The sequence below is a fragment of the Odocoileus virginianus genome, chromosome 23, assembly GCF_023699985.2.
Source record: "Odocoileus virginianus isolate 20LAN1187 ecotype Illinois chromosome 23, Ovbor_1.2, whole genome shotgun sequence".
Lineage (NCBI taxonomy): Eukaryota > Metazoa > Chordata > Mammalia > Artiodactyla > Cervidae > Odocoileus > Odocoileus virginianus.
Genome location: NC_069696.1, coordinates 48,710,599 through 48,731,335, shown reverse-complemented (window position 1 = coordinate 48,731,335; position 20,737 = coordinate 48,710,599). Strand labels below are relative to the sequence as shown.

Sequence of the window (20,737 nt, the reverse complement as noted above, 5' to 3'; positions counted from 1 at the left end):
AGTGGTGTGATTTATCCTGGAGGCGGAAATGAGCTCGGCAGTTTTGCAGCAAAAATAGGTATTTTTGCTTTCTGCCATGGTGATTGCAATAAAATGTATTATTCTAGCAATAAAGTATTTGCTAGCTGTCTCTGTGTTATGAATAAGAGGTAAATGTAGTGATTACCTGAGGTTTTAATAAAGGTAGAAGTGGTTTGTGTTAATGGGTTGCTCTTCTTTATAGTGCTGAAGTCCAGAGGGCAGCCCAGAAAATGTTTGTTCAAAACTATACACACAAAATAGACATGTTTTCAAAGAGAATAAGTGAGGCATTAAAACCAGTGCTGGGAAAATCAGAAACCTTTATAGCAGCAACATGAATACTTACCGGTCTTAAATACAAACCTATCCATATGTAGATGTGTGTTAGTTTTTATAACACACAAAGGAAATTCTTAATAGCACTGCTGGGGCTGCTGATCCATGCTCAACTAAGTCATACTCACATAAATGGAGCAAATTCTCTTTCCATATCCAAACTATTTCACAGTTTGGGGAAAAAAAAAAAACAAAACTTCTTCCTTATGATCAAAAATGAATATCCCCCAAAGAAACCCTTTAAAATTCATCACATCATCAGAGCTATTTTTCCAGGATGTGAAAAATGTGAATTGGAATATTGTATATAAGACACTAGTTTAACTGTGATTCATGTTCCCAGGTGACCCACCTCTTTGACAATGGCGCCACTGTTTTCTTTGCTGTTTTCATGGCGGTCTGGGGTAAGTGCTCTACATTTGTATGACTTGGGTTCCCGTCATTTGCTCTATGATATGTTCCTTTCAAATCTGATTTTAGATATGAGAGGAAGAAGCATAAGTAAATTCAGTTTGGCTGTTCTGTTAGACACAAGTTGATAAATAATTCATTTGGTTTATTTTTAAGGTGATGTTTTACAGGACAACATGTCTTATTTCTCTTAAGCCTTCCAACAATTTCATCAGCATTCCATTATTGGAGTAAAATTCACCTTCTGTTGGAGACAAAAGTAAAGCTTATAGTATACCAAAAGTTCTGATGGTTAAGACCTGATTACACATCTCAGTGTATATGGGACTTTCTATTGTGAGTGGAATATTTTCATCTGACTAGTGTGTGAATACTCATCTCTAGCATTCTTCCAGTTCTGGTCAAAATGACTCCTTATAAACAATAGCTAGTTTCAATGCTGTATTGAGACCTTTTAAATTGTTTCAAGCCAATAGCCATATAATAACAAGGTATGATGGAACATTCACTGAAAGAATTATTTAACCCAAAGGAGTTACTTCACCCACTTTTGTGTTTAATAATATCTTCCTCAGTATAGTTCATTTCAGTTGCTCAGTCATGTCCGACTCTTTGCATCCCCATGGACTGCAGCATGCTAGGCTTCCCTGTCCATTGCCAACTCCCAGAGCTTGCTCACACTCATATCCACTGAGTCAGTGATGCCATCCAGCCATCTCATCCTGTCATCCCCTTATCCTCCTGCCTGCAGTCTTGCCCAGCATCACGGGTCTTTTCCAATGAGTCAGTTTTTTGCATCAGGTGGCCAAAGTATTTGAGTTTCAGCTTCAGCATCAGTCCTTCCAATGAATATTCAGAACTGATTTCCTTTAGGATGGACTGGTTGGATCTCCTTGCAGTCTAAGGGACTATGAAGAGTCTTCTCCAACACCACAGGTCAAAAGTATCAGTTCTTTGGCACACAGATTTCTTTATGGTCCAACTCTCACATCCATACATGACTACTGGAAAAACCATAGCCTTGATGAGACGGACCTTTGTTGGCAAAGTGATGTCTCTGCTTTTTAATATGCTGTCTAGGTTGGTCATAACTTTTCTTCCAAGGAGTAAGCATCTTTTAATTTCATGGCTGCAGTCACCATCTGCTGTGATTTTGGAGCCCCCAAAAATAGTCTCTCACTGTTTCCATTGTTTTCCCATCTGTTTGCCATGAAGTGATGGGACTGGATGCCATGATCTTAGTTTTCTGAATGTTGAGTTTTAAGCCAACTTTTTCACTCTCCTCTTTCACTTTCATCAAGAGGCTCTTTAGTTCTTCTTCACTTTCTGTCATGAGGGTGGTATCATCTGCATATCTGAGGTTATTGATATTTCTCCTGGCAATCTTGATTCCAGCTTGTGCTTCATCCAGCCCGGCATTTTGCATGATGTACTCTGCATATAAGTTAAATAAGCAGAGTGACAATATACAGCCTTGATGCATCTTCCTAGTGAAATAATAATAGAGCTTTAATTTAATCATATATAAAAGTTTGGACAAATTTGTAATAAATGATGAATGGTAGTTACCTTTGGAGAGGAGGTTATCTTTTACAGAAGGGTAGTGAATAGTGAGGAGACACCTTTTACGCTATATATTTTCAATTTGGTTTGAATGCTTTTTACAATGTTTATACATTTCTTCTAGAACATAAAAGGCTAGAAATCTGAATTTTGAGGTTATTGAACTCTACTCACGTGAGACTTAGGTTCATGTTGTTCCTTATGTCTAGAATGAATATTAGAATCTTTGCCAACTTTTAAGGCCCAGCTGAAATGGCATCTTCACCAGCCAGAAAGTGTCTTCCTCCTTTGAATTTTCATCACATTTGGTTTATGCCCATTCTTTGGTCAATAATAATAATAATAATAATAATAATAATAATAATAATTTGCATACACAATTTTTCTCATAGGTTCATGGTCCACAAGGACCATTATGGTCATGGGAGTCCTTATACATTTCTTTTAAATACAGAGAGATTAATGTTTATTGGATGGATGGATGGATGGATGGATGGATGGATAAATGGATGGATTGGAGGAAAAGAGAAGAAAATTACCAGAAGAATTTATTTTTTAAAAGATACTTATTTGGCTGTGTTGGTCTTAGTTGCAGCACATGGGATCTTCATTGCGTCATATGGATTTTGTGGTGCATGGACTTTGTAGTTGTGGTATGTGGGCATACTTGCCCCGAGGCATGTGGAATCTAAGTTCCCCAACCAGGCATCAAGCCCACATCCCCTGCATTGCGAGGCAGATTCTTAACCACTGGACCACCAGGGAAGTCCCACCAGGAGAATTTCTTTATGAGACCATGAATATGTTTAAATGGTCTCTTTGACAAGTAGAAATATAAACCCTTCTTCTCCTTAGGGGGCTTGTCCTATATATTTGATGTCTTCTTTACCTCAAGCTCTTGAAGGGACATTTTTGAACCCTGTGATCCCAGTTCCTGTCACCCAGTGGGTGTTTGTCCCAGGAATAGTCAAACCATAGGTTGGTGAAAGTGGCCTGGGAGAAGTTCTGAGGTTCTGGCCAAACAGGAACTGGTAGTGCCACCCAGAGTCTTATTCTTAAGAACGTGACTTGGAGAATGTGGAAGGACCCTGGGAATTAGTAGTGGAAATGGACTCTGAAAGATGCAGAGAGGGAAGAAGGGAGAGGGAGAGGCTGACAGCAGGTGGCAGTGAGGACCAGGAGGAATTCTGAGCAGACTGAAGTTATGACCAATCAGAACCTAGAAATAAGCAGAAGCAAAGAACTAGTGGAAGAAAATTAGAATAGAGGGGAGAGAGAATGTAGCCAAGTCATGCGGAGTATCAGGGTGAAGCCCCAGGGTCTCCTGTGTCTATAATCTCTCAAGCTGTTGGCTTCCATATCCTGTCTGATTAGGTCCAGCCTTTTAATTCCCATGAGATTTCTGCCTCCTTTGGTGGGCCTCGCAAAAGCCCTCACGATTTGTGCTACCCATTACTGTATGTCTTGCAAACAATGGAAGCTAACCATAATAGAATTTTGGTTACAGGAATGACCTGTTAGGTCAAGAATGTGTATCTGGCTTTTCTAGAATGTATTCGTAACTATGATCATGAAATATAATAAGCCATCCAGTACTGCAGTTTTGCCATGGCTACAAATGAGGAGACTGAAAAATGTACTCTTTTCCTAAACCAATGGTTTCCAAACTTTTTCAAGTCATGACACATAGAAAATGATAATACCTGTGCAATATGCTAATGGCCATGAAGAAGCCTGCTTGTGGCCAGGTATAATACTGCCCTAAGCATCCTAGCCCTAGTCGCCTCCCAAACTGATGGGATTAGTACTTCTTGCAAACCTATAATTCATTCCTGGCACACATATGGGGAAGTTCTGCTTTGGGCTACTGGTCTACTGTGTAGTGGGTTAATACTTCCGTAGAGAGAGTAGTGTTCTGGAAGAATTCATACCTAAAACTCCCTTGCCCACTTCAGTGTTCATCAATTTAACATACACTTTTACTGAAATCATATGTTCTTCTCCCACAGTTACCCAAAAGTAAAATTCTGGTAGAATGATAATTGTCTATAAGATAGAGGTTGTCATCGCCACCCCTCACCCAGTACCACCATTATAAAAGGGATGGCATTCCTTCCTTGCAAGTTGGGAAATTTTACACTGGGGATAACGGATAGATGTTATTATTTTATCTCTGCCAACCTCAGTGGACTGAAGTGAAGCCTGAAGCATAGAGGTTGCAAGTAGGTGGGCTGGAGCTCTGACAGCACTCATGCATTGGAGGGTATTCATGAAGAATCTGATAGATGTTGTGTAATAACCGTTGAGCACAAGGGAACATTTGGGGGCCACTCCAGGCAAGGCAAGCCTAGAATAATTCATTTTCTGAATCGCTTTGTCTTCATTGACAACTTACTGTTTAAATCCTGTATTGTTCCCAGAAGTAAGCTAGTTTGAGAAAAAGAATGATTTTTTCAGGTGTTTCTTTGTAGATAGGACTTTGCCTCTTGCAGAAATCTAGACTAGCCAATAGTAGTAACAGTTACAATAACACAAGGCTCTATTAAGGGCTTACTGCAGGCTGGCCCCCGCGCTAAGCATTGTACGGCATCACTTCAGTTGATATGCAGAGCAGCCTTCGACACGGGAACTGTCAGCCTTCCCATGTGACAGAGGAGAAGACTGGGCAATGGATGGAGAGTGGTAAGGCCGAGCATTCAGACTGACGGGCTTAGCGCCTGCAGCCACCCCGAGCCGTGTGCTGTCTGTGACCCTGGCTGCTTCTGCTTCAGAGAGCTGAAGTCTAAGACAAAGCGCTTCGCACTCATCCTGAGCCCGCTACGAAGGCCGCTTTGTGACGGCGCGTTCTGTGAAAGCGTGTCAGTTCTAACCAAGCTCAGGACGAGCCTTTACGATTGACAAGTGACAACATTTGGGAAAACACATGCACTTTACTTTCGGGAAATTGCTGGATATGGAGCTGGCGAGAACAGATGTGAGTGGTTTACGAGCCCGCGGAAGGGGTGAAGGGGATGGGTTCGCCCTGTTGCCTTTTGCTTTGTGTTCACCAGAGAAACAGTAAGGTTCCATTTGGAAACCATCTGCAGCGCCCGGGAGGGCCTCTGTGTGGGCTTAGGAATCTTGACAGAGCTCTCTATCACCTTTGTTCTTATTTGTAGTGGCATGATGGCAGGGCCTCCTGGGGACCCGAGAGGGACTGGGTTGGCCAAAAAGTTTGTTCGCGTTTTTAGTACGCGCTTACAGAAAACTTGAACTTCTCAGCCACCCAGTATACTATGAGCCTAGGGCTCTGAACTTGAATCAGAGTGGTTTGGAAAGATTCGGGGACCAGAACATTCATGGCTTAAATTAACTGTCTTCCTAGGGGGAAATAAAATGAGTCATTGGAGAGTTGACGCTGGCAGAGATTTGCCAGGAAGCATATTATCTCCCTCTCTTCTCTTCTTGTTCTCCTTCCTCCGTTGTTTATTTCTTCCTCTTTTAGCTTTGCCGAAAATTAAATTATCCCCAGTAAACAAACAAATCAAGATCCAAAGAGCTTTCCAATCAAAATAAAAAGTTTGTGGTGGTTTAAATGCAAATTCAAAGATTCTGTATATGCTCTCATCAGTGATTGGTGAATGAAGTATGTCTCATTTTTTTAAATAAATTATATAATTTGACTTTGTTTTTTGGTATTTACACTAATTTTATTTTTTATACTTTTATATCATCCAACAAAAACTGGTGATTGTATATTAAAAAAAGAAAGGTGTACATTTACTAAATGCCTATTAGGTACATAAGTATAGTCACATATGATGTCATCAATTTCTTATAACCCACCAGAAAGAAATTAATATTTCCCTCTTGAAGATATTGAGGCTCAGAGATGTTATATTTACATAACTTGACCCAAGATTACCTAACAGCTGGTAAGTGGCAGAGTCTGGAATTTAAGCCAGATCTAATCTTTATTTTCTTGGGCTCCAAAATCACTGCAGATGGTGACTGCAGTCATGAAATTTTAAAAGACGCTTGCTCCATGGAAGAAAAGCTATGACAAACCTGGACAACATATTAAAAAGCAGAGACATAACTTTGCCAACAAAAGTCCATCTAGTCAAGGCTATGGTTTTTCCAGTAGTCATATATGGATGTGAGAGTTGGACTATAAAGAAAGCTGAGCACCGAAGAATTGATGCTTTTGAACTGTGGTGTTGAAGAAGATTCTTGAGAGTCCCTTGGACTGCAAGGAGGTCCAACCAGTCAATCCTAAAGGAAATCAGTCCTGAATATTCATTGGAAGGACTGATGCTGAAGCTGAAACTCCAGTACTTTGGCCAACTGATGCGAAGAACTGACTTCTTGGAAAGACCCTGATGCTGGGAAAGGTTGAAGGTGGGAGGAGAAGGGGACAACAGAGGATGAAATGGTTGGATGGAATCACTGACTCAATGGACATGAGTTTGGGTAAACTCTGGGAGTTGGTGACAGGGAAGCCTGGCATGCTGCAGTCCATGGGGTCACAAAGAGTTGGACACAACTGAGCAACTGAACTGAACTAAATCTGCCAAACTCAGAGCTGTACCAAAGTATGTCCATGGTGGCATGCACCTTCTATAGGCTGTTATAAGATTTCATTACTCAGCAATGTATATTCACTCTCTCTTGGCACTGGGTTTACCCCCAAAAATGAATAAGATGTGATCTATGCTTTCAAAAGTTGGTAATTATAATAGTGGGCATTACATTCGATTTATGAAGGGACAGTGAGGGTCCATGCAGCCTACTTCCTGAGGCAAAAAGGAAAAGGAGAAAAAGTTTCACCCAAGGAGAGATGTTAGAACCAGTCTTAAATTTGCCATGCAAAGGAGTGGAGTCAGGGAGAAGTGTGAATAATACTCTGAGCCGGAAACCGTGTGGACAAAACTCTGACAAGGAATGCTCGAGCACTGCATGTGCCAGGGACATAGAAATTATCTTAGTTTCCTCAGGGTGCTGTAATAACATGCCACACAGTAGGTGACTTAAAACAACAGAAATTTGTTCTTTCACAGTTCTGGAGGCAAGATGTCCAAAATCAAGGTGTGAGCAAGATGGGCTCCTTTGGGAGGCTCTGAAGGGGAACCTGTTCCATGCCTTTCTCTTCAATCTTTGTGATGGCCAGTGATCCTTGGCACTCCTTGGCTTGTTGACACATCACCCCCAATCTCTGCCCCTGCCTTTACCTGCATTCTCCCTGTGTCTTCACATGGAGTATTCTCATATAAGGACACTAATCATATTCAGTTAAGGGCCCACCTTACTCCAGGATGAACTCAACTAGTTAACCTGTAGTTACTTTATTTCCGAAGAAAGTGACATTCTGAGGTTGGTGTTTGAGACATAAAAATATTTTTGCCAGGGGGGACACAATTTAACTATAACAGTGCATGTTGAAGCCTGAATCCTGCATATTACAGGAAATCTGTACCACAACAGAGAACCATGGCTTCACCCTGTAGGCAATAGAAAGCCAACTGAAGTTGTAAACTTGGATGTGACATCATCAGTTGTGTTTGGGAAGCAAATGTGGCAACAGTGGGAGGGGTAAAAGTGGGGACCAGTAAGTAGCAGGTAGACACTTAGAAGGCTGTTCCAGTGCTCAGTCAAAATTTTATTCCAGAATTGGGTATCAGAGAAGATCTTAATTACAGAATAAGAACATTATACATAAATACATTTTCCTTGCTTTGTTTATATTAGGCAAAAACTGAAAATAACCTAAATATCCAACAATAGAATGGTTAAGGAAATTGTAAGTAGCCATTAAAAATTTTCAAAGCACATAATAACATAACACAAAGCTGTATTTAGGTTTTCATTAGGATGCAAAGTGTACAAATAAAGTGTGATTTTGGGTATGTGAGTGTTACTGTGTCCAAGTTCCTACTGCTCACTGCTCAGTTCAGTTCAGTCACTCAGTCATGTCTGACTTTTTGCGACCCCATGGACTGCAGCACACCAGGACTCCCTGTCCATCATCAGCTCCCGGAGTTTATTCAAACTCATGTCCATTGAGTTGGTGATGCCATCCAACCATCTCATCCTCTGTCATCCCCTTCTCCTCTCACCTTCAGTATTTCCAGCATCAGGGTCTTTTCAAATGAGTCAGCTCTTCCCAACAGGTGACCAAAGTATTGGAGTTTCAGCTTCAGCATCAGTCCTTTCAATGAATATTCAGGACTGATCTGCTTTAGGATGAACTCGTTGAATATCCTTGCAGTCCAAGGGACTCTCAAGAGTCTTTTCCAATACCACAGTTCAACAGCATCAATTTTTCGGTGCTCAGCTTTCTTTATAGTCCGACTCTCACATCCATACATGACTACTAGAAAAACCATAGCCTTGACTAGACAGAACTTTGTTGGCAAAGTGATGTCTCTGCTTTTTAATATGCTGTCTAGGTTGGTCATAACTTTTCTTCCAAGGAGTCAGCGTCTTTTTATTTCATGGCTGCAATCACCATCTGCAGTGATTTTGGAGCCCAAAAAAGATAAAGTCATCCACTGTTTCTACTGTTTCTCCATCTATTTGCCTTGAAGTGATAGAACTGGATGCCATGATCTTTGTTTTCTGAATGTTGAGGTTTAAGCCATTCACTCTCCCTTTTCACTTTCATCAAAGGTGCTTTAGTTCTTCTTCGCTTTCTGCCATAAGGGTGGCGTCATCTGCATATCTGAGGTTATTGATATTTTTCCCAGCAATCTTGATTCCAGCTTGTGCTTCATCCAGCCCAGTGTTTCTCATGATGTACTCTGCATATAAGTTAAATAAGCAGGGTGACGATATACAGCCTTGACGTACTCCTTTTCCTATTTGGAACCAGTCTGTTGTTCCACTTCCAGTTCTAACTGTTGCTTCCTGAGCTGCACACAGGTTTCTCAAGAGGCAGATCAGGTGGTCTGGTATTCCCATCTCTTAAAGAATTTCCCACAGTTTGTGGTGATCCACACAGTCAAAGGCTTTGGCATTGTCAATAAAACAGAAATAGATGTTTTTTTGGAACTCTTTGCTTTTTCTGTGATCCAACAGATGTTGGCAATTTGATCTCTGGTTCCTCTGCCTTTTCTAAAAGCAGCTTGAACATCTGGAAGTTCATGGTTCACATATTGTTGAAGCCCGGCTTGAAGAATTTTGAGCATTACTTTACTAGTGTGTGAGATGAATGCAATTGTGCGGTAGTTTGAGCATTCTTTGGCATTGCCTTTCTTAGGGATTGGAATGAAAAGTGACCTTTTCCAGTCCTGTGGCCACTGCTGAGTTTTCCAAATTTTCTGGCATATTGAGTGCAGCACTTTCACAGCATCATCAAATTCCTACTGCTCAACGGGCCATTAAATTAAGAGATGAGTTCTTGGGGTAAGGAACAGTGACTTCGGGCTTCCCTGATAGCTCAGCTGTTAAAAACATCTGCCTGCAGTGCAGGAGACTCCAGTTCGATTCATGGGTTGGGAAGATCCCCTGGAGAAGCAATAGGCTACCCACTCCAGGATTCTTGGGCTTACCTCATGGCTCAGCCAGTACAGAATCCACCTGCAACACAGGAGACCGAGTTTAGTGCCTGGGTTGGGAAGATTCCTCTGGAGGAGGGGATGGCAACCTGCTCCAGTATTCTTGCCTGGAGAATCCCCACAGACAGAGGAACCTGGTGGGCTGCAGTCCATAGATTGCAAAAAGTCGGACATGACCATACGACTAAGCACAGCACAGAGGCTTTATTTGAAAAGCCAGCAGACTGAGGAGATAGTTGACTAGTGTCTTAGAGAAGTATCTGCCTGGGTTTGGATGCCACTTTCATTTTTAGAACCAAGTGGGGGAAGTGAGGAGGTAAAGTAAAAAAGGCTGTAAGTCCTATAAGTCGTTACAGGTATTTCCTGGTTCTGGCCAGACTCTGGAGGGGAGTGTGTTAATTTCTTCTTTCCTGCAGTAATTCACTTTGGGGCCTGGTCAAGATGTTCCCTATGAGCTAAACAAAGCTATTTTGTAATATATTAATGGTGGTTTTCTCTGGGTGGCAGAATCATGAAATGTTTTTGTCAGCTTTGGTTAGGTATAATTTACATAAAATAAAATCCAGTGATTTTAGGTGTACATTTTGACAAGTCATGTCAAATTGTATATAGTCATGTAACTGTTACCATAATGATGACATAAAACATTTCATCCTCCAGAAAGTTTCCTCATGCCAAGGGCCTCTGAAGTCAGCCCCTTGGCAACCTCCAACATGCTTTCTGTCATTGTAGTTTCATCTGTTCTAGAATTTCATACAAATAGAATCAGTATTTAGCATTTTGTTTCTTCCACTAAGATTAATGCTGTTGAGATTCATACATGTTGTTGCATATGTGTGTAATTTGTTCTTTTTAATACAGAATAATATTCGCTTGCCTGAGGTATACTGAAATTTATTCATTTGATTCATTTGTTTATCCAAATGTTAGTAAGTATTTGGATTCAATCCAGCTTTTATTCATCTAAGACTTAATGGCTCTTATAAACTTCTTTGCACATTTTGTATAAAAGTCTTTGTATCTATTTCTCCTGGAAAAATAACTGAGAGTAGCATTCCTGATCATAGAATAAGAGAATGTCTAACTTTATTTAAAAAAAAAATTGTAGCTATGCAACTGTGCATTCCCAACAGCATTATATGAGCACTGCAGGTATTCTGCATCCTTACAAACTTGTGGAATTAATAGTCTTTATCATCATAGTGGATATATAGTGTTATCCCATTGTGGTTTTAATTTGCATTTCCCTGATGTCTACTGATGTTGAGCATCTTTCCATGAACTTGTTTGCAATCTACACATCTTTATTGAAGTGTTCGTTCAAATGCCCATATGTTACTATCTTCTTATATTTAAAAGAGTTATTTATTTAATCTGGATCGAAGTCCTTTAGCAAAAATATGTTTGCAAATATTTTTCCAGCTTGTGATTTTCACTTTTATGTTCTTAACTCTATCTTTTAAAAAGTAAGAATTTTTACTTCCAATATACTCCAAATTAGTTTTTTCTTTTATTCTGTGATTTCTATTTAAGAAATCTTTGCCAATTCAAGAGTCCTAAGATTTTCTTCTATATTTTCTTCTAGAGAACGTATAGTTTTAGATCATATGTTTAGGCCCATGAGTTATCTCAGGGTGATTTTGGTATATGGTGTAAGGTATGGGTCAGACCCATTTCTTTGTGTATGTGGGTATCCGGTTTTTCCTGTACTACTTGCTGGAAGATCATCCTTTTCTTACTTGAATTTTCTTGCTGTTTTTTGGTTGAAAATCAATTGACCATGTGTGGGTCTAAACCTGGAAATTTTTCTGTTTGATCTATACATGTACTTTTATACAATAACATCCTCTCTTGATTATTATAGTATAATAGTAAGCCTCAAAAACTTACTCTTTTTAAATTGTTTGGTCGACTTTAGGTCCTTTGCATTTCCATATAAGTTGTGGAGTTACCTTGTCAACTTCTACCCCCTCCAAAATGCTAATATCTGATTGCAGTTGAGTTGAAGCAGTAAATCAGTTTGGGAATACTGAAGATTTAATATCAAATATTTCTATCCATGAATGTCATTTAGCTCATTTATTTAATTGTTCCATAATTTATTTAGGCAATGTTATATAATTTCCAGTGTACAGATCTTGCGTGTTTTTAGAAAACTTTCCAGAATCATGTTATTATTTCAGTTATGTGTTAGACCACTCGATATTGTCCTACAGCTCACTTATGCTTTGGTCACACTTGTTAGTCTAAGATGGATTAACAAAGACTTTGAGTAGCCTCACCTCAGTCAAAGTCACAGCTTGCCACATGATGAATTTGTGCCAGACTTGGGAAGAAAAACTTAAAACGTTTAGAGCATTTTTAATTTTGCCATTGCAAATAGGGATTATATTGCCCTCTTTCATTTGCTTAGCAGGATACTGAGAATTAGAAATGTTAATTCATTTGCCAGTAGTAGCACAGCTTGTATCTGAACTAGATTTCAAGTCTAAGAATGTCTAAGTCACAAGCGAGAGAGCTCTTGACTGTTACCCTATAATATCTTTCCACTTGCTTATTTTTAAATATGTGTTCTATGTCTGAATAATGAGGAATCTTTCCACTAATGAGGAAAGATGCTGGGAAACATTGAAGGCAGGAGGAGAAGGGGATGGCAGAGGATGAGATAGTTAGATGGCATCACCAACTCGATGGACATGAGTTTGAGCAAGCTCTGGGGATTGGTGATGGACAGGGAACCCTGGGATGCTACAGTCAGTGGGGTCGCAAAGAGTCGGACACGACTGGGTGACTGAACTGCACTGAGGGCAAAGGGGAGCAGAAAAGAAGGAAGTCATTATCTCTCTTTGGAATGAACATTTGGATGTTTACTTTTCTCCATGAAACTGATTCCAGACATAGGATATTGACATATTTTCCCCTTTATCTAATCTGATTACACAGCAAGACCCCGTAGAGATGGATCTGCCAATTCCCTCTCCTAGGGTGTCTCTGTGTGATTCTTAGTTGCAGCCATCCTCTGAGTGAGTGAGTCAGTGTGTGTATGTGTCCCCTCTTCTGGCTTGCGGCTTCCTAGGCAACAGGGACATGTCTTGATCATTTTTGACCTGTCATTTTATAATGCTCAGCAATTCATTTGTGTTGATATATTTAAACTGAACTGAGTATAAAGTTACTTTGGCTAAATGAGGATCACCATCAGCTTTACCTGCGTAGTAGAGGCAAAGGTTGTAAATGGTTGGAACAGGTTGGAAAAGGTTTTTTAATACAATTTACACACTTTGCCTTCAATATGAGGACATTTGTCCTGAGGAGGATTGGGGGGAAGAGAAATCTCTGCCAATTAAATACATGTGAACTGCTAAGTTTTGTTTTTGCTTTTCTGTCCCTCGCTTTTTAACACATTATTGACCAGGGGATTTTTGTAGAAATTAACGCCTGTGGCTGGCAATTTGTTAGTAGTAGTAGTTTAGTTGCTAAGTCGTGTCTGACTCTTGCAACCCCACAGACCGTAGCCTGCCAGCTCCTCTGTCCATGGCATTCTCCAGGCGAGAATACTGGAGTGGGTTGCCATTTCCTTTTTCAGTGATTTGTTATGTAAGCGATTATTGATACGTCTCCAGTCAATAATGTTCAGGTAACAAAAGATGTATTAATACATGTCTGGTCAATAAGTTGTTAAATACTCTATCACCTAGAAAGATATTGGTAACCTAGTTTTCTGTATTCTTATATCCCAGAAGCTTTGTCATTCTAATAAGTCTGTTCTGCCATGACTTGCAAATAAGCTTAATTTAAATCTCTTGTGTTTTCATTATGTTTGACACAAGCTTAGTAATTCTCAGCAAATGATCTTTGTTAAATGATGTTTAGCTAGAAATTCTGATATTTAAGAATGCTTACACAAACAGCTGTCATTCTTTACAATGGCTTCATTATCTACTGACACAGTTCAAGGCATTTTTTCATTTGAAAATGTCTGTCTTTCTCTGCTTGTTCCAGCGACAGTTTTTCTGGAGTTTTGGAAAAGACGGAGAGCAGTAATTGCTTATGACTGGGATTTGATAGACTGGGAAGAAGAGGAGGTTTGTATTATTTACCTCAATTTAAAAAAAAAAGAGCAGATAATCAAGAAATACACAATCCCTCTTGAGTCATCACTTTCTGCTCTGAGATGGAAGTCAGGTTGACTCATAAAGCATTTTTATACCTGTCTCTGCAGGAAATTTCAAGCAGTATAAAAATGTAGCAGAAGAATTTGAAAGAATACATTTTGATTTCTTAGTGGAGTAAAAAGTTCATGGCTAAGTAAAGCATTTCACTTGTATGTAGAGGCATCAGAAGAAGTGGTAGTAAGATTTGTTTAGTTTCCTTAAATATTATCCATTCTCTTCACTGTGTCAGAAGGAGAATATCAGTTTACAGTTATAGGCACTTGAAGGCAGACCTCCCGAAGTTCTCCAAGGAATTGGTTAAGTCTTCAGGACCCTGGACAGCTCAGAAGGATTCTCGCATGAATACTGAGGGGGCACCACTACTCATACAAGCTCTTTGGTTGATGTGCTAAAAGCCGGGCCACCGCTAGATAAAACTGTCCAGCACAGGCAAACTCAGGCCCTCAGACTCACTTTTGCAGCTTGGTGCTCCCCCTTCCAGGCCAGTACACCATGGCCTTTCCTAACCCGTGTCTGGTCTTTATATCAAAAGTGTTGAGGCCCCATGCCGAGTTTGGTCACTGTGTGTCTCTCGGACCCTGCTTTCCCCTGAGAGTCGCTCCAGGCCTGAATTCATCTTTCCTTCCTCTCATCCCCTGCCTCTCCTGAGTTCCATTTCCTGGGAGCCTACAGGTGCAAGCAAACCCAATGCACTAGCCATATATGATATGATCATGGGTCTTAACGGGTGTTTTCCTTCCAAGAGACACATATGTTTATTTTTATAAGTTAAATGGAATCATCTGTAAACACAGCTGAGAATTTTAGCCCTGGGATAGGCTTGGTAGGGGAGATAATTTTGAGAGGAGTGTGTTTTCCTCCAAATCATACCTTGTGGATGGATGCCTTTTCTCCTCAAGCCCATGAACATATTTGGGTAGTTTTTAAATGTAGACATGATACTGGGATTTTCAGCAATCCTTGTTTCTGTTCTAAGGCCCTTCTCAGGCTTGTATAAGCATTCACTCTCCGAAAATGGTTTTCTGAGTTGGTAGGGACCGCCCAGGTTTCTGAAGGCTCCCAGCTGCAGCAAGGCTGCATTCGAGACTTCCTCCTGGGTGGAGCTGTTCTGATTTTTGTTCCATGTGTGTATAGGAGTAGCTTTCACATGGGATAGAAAATGCTCTTTTCTGGGTATCCAAGTCACCACCAAGAAGCTGTGTCATCTAAGGCAAATTATTTCACCTTTGGATTTTTTTTCATTTCTAAAGAAAAATGTTTCTAAGTTCTCCCTGCCAGCTATAAAGTGTAGCATTATTTAAGGAACTTTGATTAAACCAGTCTAAAGTCACCACGGGCACTTGTGGTGGGCCCGCTATGTGGGTACCTTTAGGGTAAACGTATCTCTGGTACGTCTGGATCCTTCTGGATCCCAGCCCTGTTAAAAAGCATGGAGCACTGAAGCATGCTTTCACTCAGCACCCCTGTGTAGAGGTCAGGTCAGGAGCCATGTGCAGTTCCAGTTCCGTTTGGGACTCAGTGTAGAAGTGCCTGTTACTCCTAGCCCGTGGCCCTCAGCTTGCTGTGCGGAGGAGCCCAGAGGAGCCGCCTGCCTCCTGCAGGGTAACCTGGCTAGGGCTGCCGTAACAGCACCACTGACGGGGTGGCTTACGCAGTAGAACGTGTCTCACAGCTTGGAGGTGAGCAGTCTGAGGCCACTGGCAGGGCTGGTTGCTTCTGAGGGCCACGAGGGAAGGATCTGTTCCCTGTCTCTGTCTCTGGCTTGTCGATGGCCGTCCACTCCCTGTGTCTTCACGCGGTCCTCTCTCTCTGCACGTCTCTACATGTGCTCTTCTTACAAAGACACTCGTCCTGTTGGACTGGGCTTCACCCCAATGACTTCATTTTAACTTAATTACATCTGCAGGGACCCTGTCTCCAAATACAGGCACATTCTGAGATACTGAGGGCTAGGACTTCAGCTCACGAATTGGGAGGCAGGGTGGGGACCGAAGGTAGCCTGTCATACCCCGGACGACAGGTCTGCCTCCGTGACTGACCTCAGTTTCTGGATGATTAACTTAGTCACCCTTGATGACACTTATAGCCTGATGGATTGAGTTTCCCAAAGAAGCAGAATGTTCTAGATCTGATATACCCTAAGGTATAGCTACCTGAAATAAAGGAGGCAGAGGCTGTTTGTAACTGTCTCTCCCCATGACCTTCCTGATTTCTGCGTGAAGCCAGCATCGGGCTTATCCTGTGGAGGGAGTCAGGCTGCCTCTCCTTCAACTCAGGGTGGCCCCTGCCAGACCCGCCATGATTTCTCTCCGGTCAGATCCTTCTGTGCTTCCTGTCAGTACCTTCATCCAACTCTTGAGTGTTTCTGCCTGAACTAACTCAAGTCTCCCTTGCACCAGAGTTTCTGCTCCTTTTCCTGCCTCTTCCAAGACACTCACATAAAACAAGTTCCTAATTAATCAGAGCCACTTCAGCACACCGTTTTGTTGCTTATCTTTTCCTAATCCTCTAATTGCTTTTAGTCAGAAGCCATTCACATTAGATGGGGCTCAACTGAAATAAAAATCTCAGCTTGATTTAGAATTAGAGGAGCCTTGATTTTAACAGGATTTGAAAGGTGTTTACCTTGTTTTCAATACCAATTAAGAACGCATTAAAATCTATGGTTAAGGGTGAATGACTCCTATAGGAGCTTATTTAAAAAATAGATTCACCAGGTTTTTAGCTGCCTAAATCAAAAACCTAAAAATGGTAGAAAACTAAGAATTATATTGCCATTATAACTCATAAAATGAATTCTGAACATTTCGCCCTTGAGAAGTTGTCTTTGTCCTGGTGTTCATATCATTCCTCAGTAATAAATAAAAGCTTGTGAGTTATTTCAAACCACTGGGGACAGGGGCAAATTGGTCCCGTTCTCACCATCAGTTTCTCTCTTCAAGGATCATCTAATAAGATAATAGAGATACTTAACCATTAGTCTAAATCACAGAGCCATGATGATAATGATTGAAGCTCACCATTCTTTAGATTGTCTTTAATAAGTGGCCAGTTTCCAGACATTTAAACCTGGACTTCCAAGTGTATATCATTGAGTGAGTGATGACTGTGGCCTTTGTTGACTGTTTTCCTGTGGGGTAAAATGATTTTTTTTTCCTTCTTGTCTGAGTACCTCTTCAGTATGTGAAAATGTGTCTGCTTGTTCTTTAGGAAGAAATACGGCCCCAGTTTGAAGCCAAGTATTCCAAGAAAGAACGGATGAATCCCATTTCAGGCAAGCCAGAACCATATCAAGCATTTGCAGATAAATGCAGCCGACTTATTGTTTCTGCATCTGGAATATTTTTTATGGTATGAACCTTTTTTTTTTTTTAACACAACTGTGTTTCATAAAGTACAAACCTATAGTGTGGGAACAACAATAATCATATCAGGTATTTAAATACATTTTTTGCATGTTCTGATATTTAGACCTCACAACAGTTCTATATGATGATCAGGGATGACACTGCTGTCCCATTTTACAGGTGGAGTAACTGAGACTCCAGAAGGTTAAGCAGCTCACCCAGGTTAGCCAGGAAATAGCCAAAAGCTCAGGTTCTCTAACTACTGTTCTTTCCATTTGTCTATACCATAATGAAAGGAACTAAGACTGTGAGATGGAACTTACAGCAATATCGTTCAAGCTTTATTTTTTACAATGCCCATATAATAAGAAATATATTCTTTGCCATAACCCAGTATATGCTATGCAAATATATGTATAAAACTGAAAATAGTAATTGAAACAATGCCCATCTTTATAATATTCAAGGAGCTCTGATTTTTTTATTAGCCTGTTTTTTAATGCCAACTCTAACTCCCTAACACTTATTTTGCTGATGGTTATATCCATTTTCAAAACACTAATCTGAAGCTGAATTGTTAGCTTTTGCTAAAAAGAAGTCATTTTGTGATCCACTTTGACCCTGTCAGTTACTGAACCACACATATGCAATTTGTCAGAAATGTCATTTTAGAGCAGGAAGGAATGGTTAGGATCCTCCTTTTTCCTCTTTTCAAAGAGCACATGTACATAAATATATATCCTAATTGGTTCGAATGGGAAGGACAAAACAACAGAAAATTCAGACAATCTCCCTGCTGTAGCTGGGAGGAAACTGGGGAGATGGAGCGGTAGGCAGATTGCCCAAGTGTCCCTCAGCTTGGCTCAAGACTCAGATCCTGCCCTTTCTACAGACTCTCTGCTTTGTAAGCAGTGGTGTCAGGCTTTGCGTCCTGTAAGTACATTTACATATATTGTTTTGGGTTGTGTTTCTCACAATAAGACCTGTAGAGGCTGAAGCCATGGAGAGGACGTGCTACTTGCTCACGGTCACACTGCCAGGTTGTAGCTGAACCAGGACTCAGCCCTGACTTATGACTGAGTACAGTGAACTGTCCATTGCAGCATATTGCCACCCTTGTCTAAAATTCAGTGTAGGTCTCACCTGTGTCCCTATCAACAGCTCCAGGATTCAGACATGGGCGGTTTTTTGTTTGTTTTCTACTATTACTATTTTTCGCCAGTTCAGCTAGGTTTTATACCTGGGCTTCTAGAGCATGTCTCTCACAGTATACCAAAGACAGAGTCTATGTGAAACATAGGACAGCTCCTCTGAAGAAAGGAAGCTCTAAGTTGCCAGAGCACATCCTGAGGCCCCAGTTTAAGATCTAGTTTTTGACAGCCATGTAAGCTAAGGTCTCTGCTCTAAGACACAGTAAGCGAGTCATCTAATGAAAGCCAAAGAACGTTTTGGGATCTCAAATCCCCATTATTCACAGTGATAGAGATATGCTATATTCTTCTCAAACACCGTCAAGTGTTCAGAGGAAGATGCCTCAGTTCAGTCTGTGTATCTATCTGATAAATAAGAGTATGTACTTTTCATAGGCTTATTCAGCAACAAATAACTGAGCACCTGGCATGATGCTAAGATGTTGCAGAAACCATGAACTGCAGAAACAACAGTCACCATCCCTACTTTGGTAGAGCTTACTGTCTAAGTGGGGGAAACTGATGATAAGCAGACAGTTGTTAGAAATTAGAAGTTTAGCAACTGAATAACAACAAATAAGCTGCATACTGAAAGAACATAGGTACCAAGTGCATGCTCAATCATGCAGTCATGTCTGACTCTTTGCAACCCTATGGACTGTAGCCCACCAGGCTCCTCTGTCCATAGGATTCTCCAGGCAACTGGACTGGGTTGCCATACCCTCCTCCACGGGATCTTCCCAAACCAGGGATCAGACCCATGTCTCTTCTGTCTCCTCCGTTGGGCCGTCTGGGAAGCAATTGGTGTCATATAACGACAACAAAAAGCCTGAGGAGTTGGAGGGGGTGGGGCATGGAAAGCATTAATTATGAAGTAGTTCTTGAGCTGAGATGTGAAGAATGAATAGGTATTAAGTAGACTATGGGTGTGCATGTGGGTGTGTCATGTCTTTGGCAGGGGAATGAGTGGGTCATTGTTTTGGGCAAAGGAAAATTAAGGGTGCTTAGCCTATTTGAAACAATAAGGAAAGGTCTAGAGTCTTTGGAGGGAGTAGAAAAACAGTAGAAAAACAGTGGGGCTGGAGAGACTCTTCAGGCCAGTAAGGACTTGGCTTTTATCCTAAGAGTAAAAGGAAACCAAGAAATAGCTTTAAACAGAAGAGCAACATGATTAGATTTCCATAATATTTGTTCATTTGCTTAATCTAGTATTCTGATTTTAAAAGTGTCATTCTGTAGCCTAACCGTGTATCAACTCTCAAGTACCGTGGTTTTTCTATTTGGATAACAAAGAACATACAAACAGATGAGAGGAAGTATCAACCACACGAAAAGTGTGCCTTTTGTTATGGTGTCTCAAGTCAGAACCACCATGACCACATCTCCCTTTCCTGTTGGAGGATTTTCTCGGGGGTGGGAGCCCCTCCCTGAAACATTCCACCACTGTGCTCACTGGGTGTCCTCTGTCTTCCTGCCAGATCTGCGTGGTGATCGCCGCTGTGTTCGGGATCGTCATTTACAGGGTGGTGACCGTCAGCACTTTCGCAGCCTTTAAGTGGGCGTTAATCAGGAATAATTCTCAGGTTGCAACCACAGGAACTGCCGTGTGCATCAATTTCTGCATCATTATGCTGCTGAACGTGGTAAGTGAGCATCACGGTAACTAGTCACGTGGATAAACTGTGTGTGCTGCAGGTGAGTATGTCTTCTGTTTCTAAAGGGACCTGGCCTCAGAGATTGGTCAGTTATGTGAAACTTGTGGCCTGGCATGAGGTGTACTTTTATGGGGATATAGAAGGTTTGAGTCAAATCTGGCCTGTAGCATTTCCGACAGTATAAGATTGAGCAAGGCATTTGCCCTCTCTAAACCTCAGTTACTTTATGTATCCAATAAGGTAACACTATAAATCCCTTGGGGAAATTTAGAGACAAAAAAAAGGGCGGGGGCTTCCCTGATAGCTCAGTTAGTAAAGAATCCGCTTGCAAGGCAGGAGACCCCGGTTCCATCCCTGGGTTGGGAAGATCAGCTGGAGAAGGGATAGGCCACCCACTCCAGTGTTCTTGGGCTCCCCTTGTGCTCAGCTGGTAAAGAATCCACTGTAATGCAGGAGACCTGGGTTTGATCCCTGGGTTGGGAAGATCCCCTGGAGATGGGAAAG

The 20,737-nt window shown here is 41.1% G+C and overlaps 1 protein-coding gene across 6 annotated transcripts in view; it reads left to right on the top strand.

Moving 5' to 3' along the window:
- ANO4 (anoctamin 4) overlaps window positions 1–20,737 on the top strand; it is a 427,540-nt gene that overhangs the window by 352,126 nt on the left and 54,677 nt on the right. For all 6 annotated transcript variants that reach the window (XM_070454084.1, XM_070454083.1, XM_070454082.1 and 3 more), the window contains 4 exons: window positions 701–761; window positions 13,869–13,951; window positions 17,252–17,392; window positions 20,057–20,221. In XM_070454084.1, coding sequence (XP_070310185.1) covers window positions 701–761; window positions 13,869–13,951; window positions 17,252–17,392; window positions 20,057–20,221 — 450 coding nt within the window. The remainder of the gene's footprint in view (window positions 1–700; window positions 762–13,868; window positions 13,952–17,251; window positions 17,393–20,056; window positions 20,222–20,737) is intronic.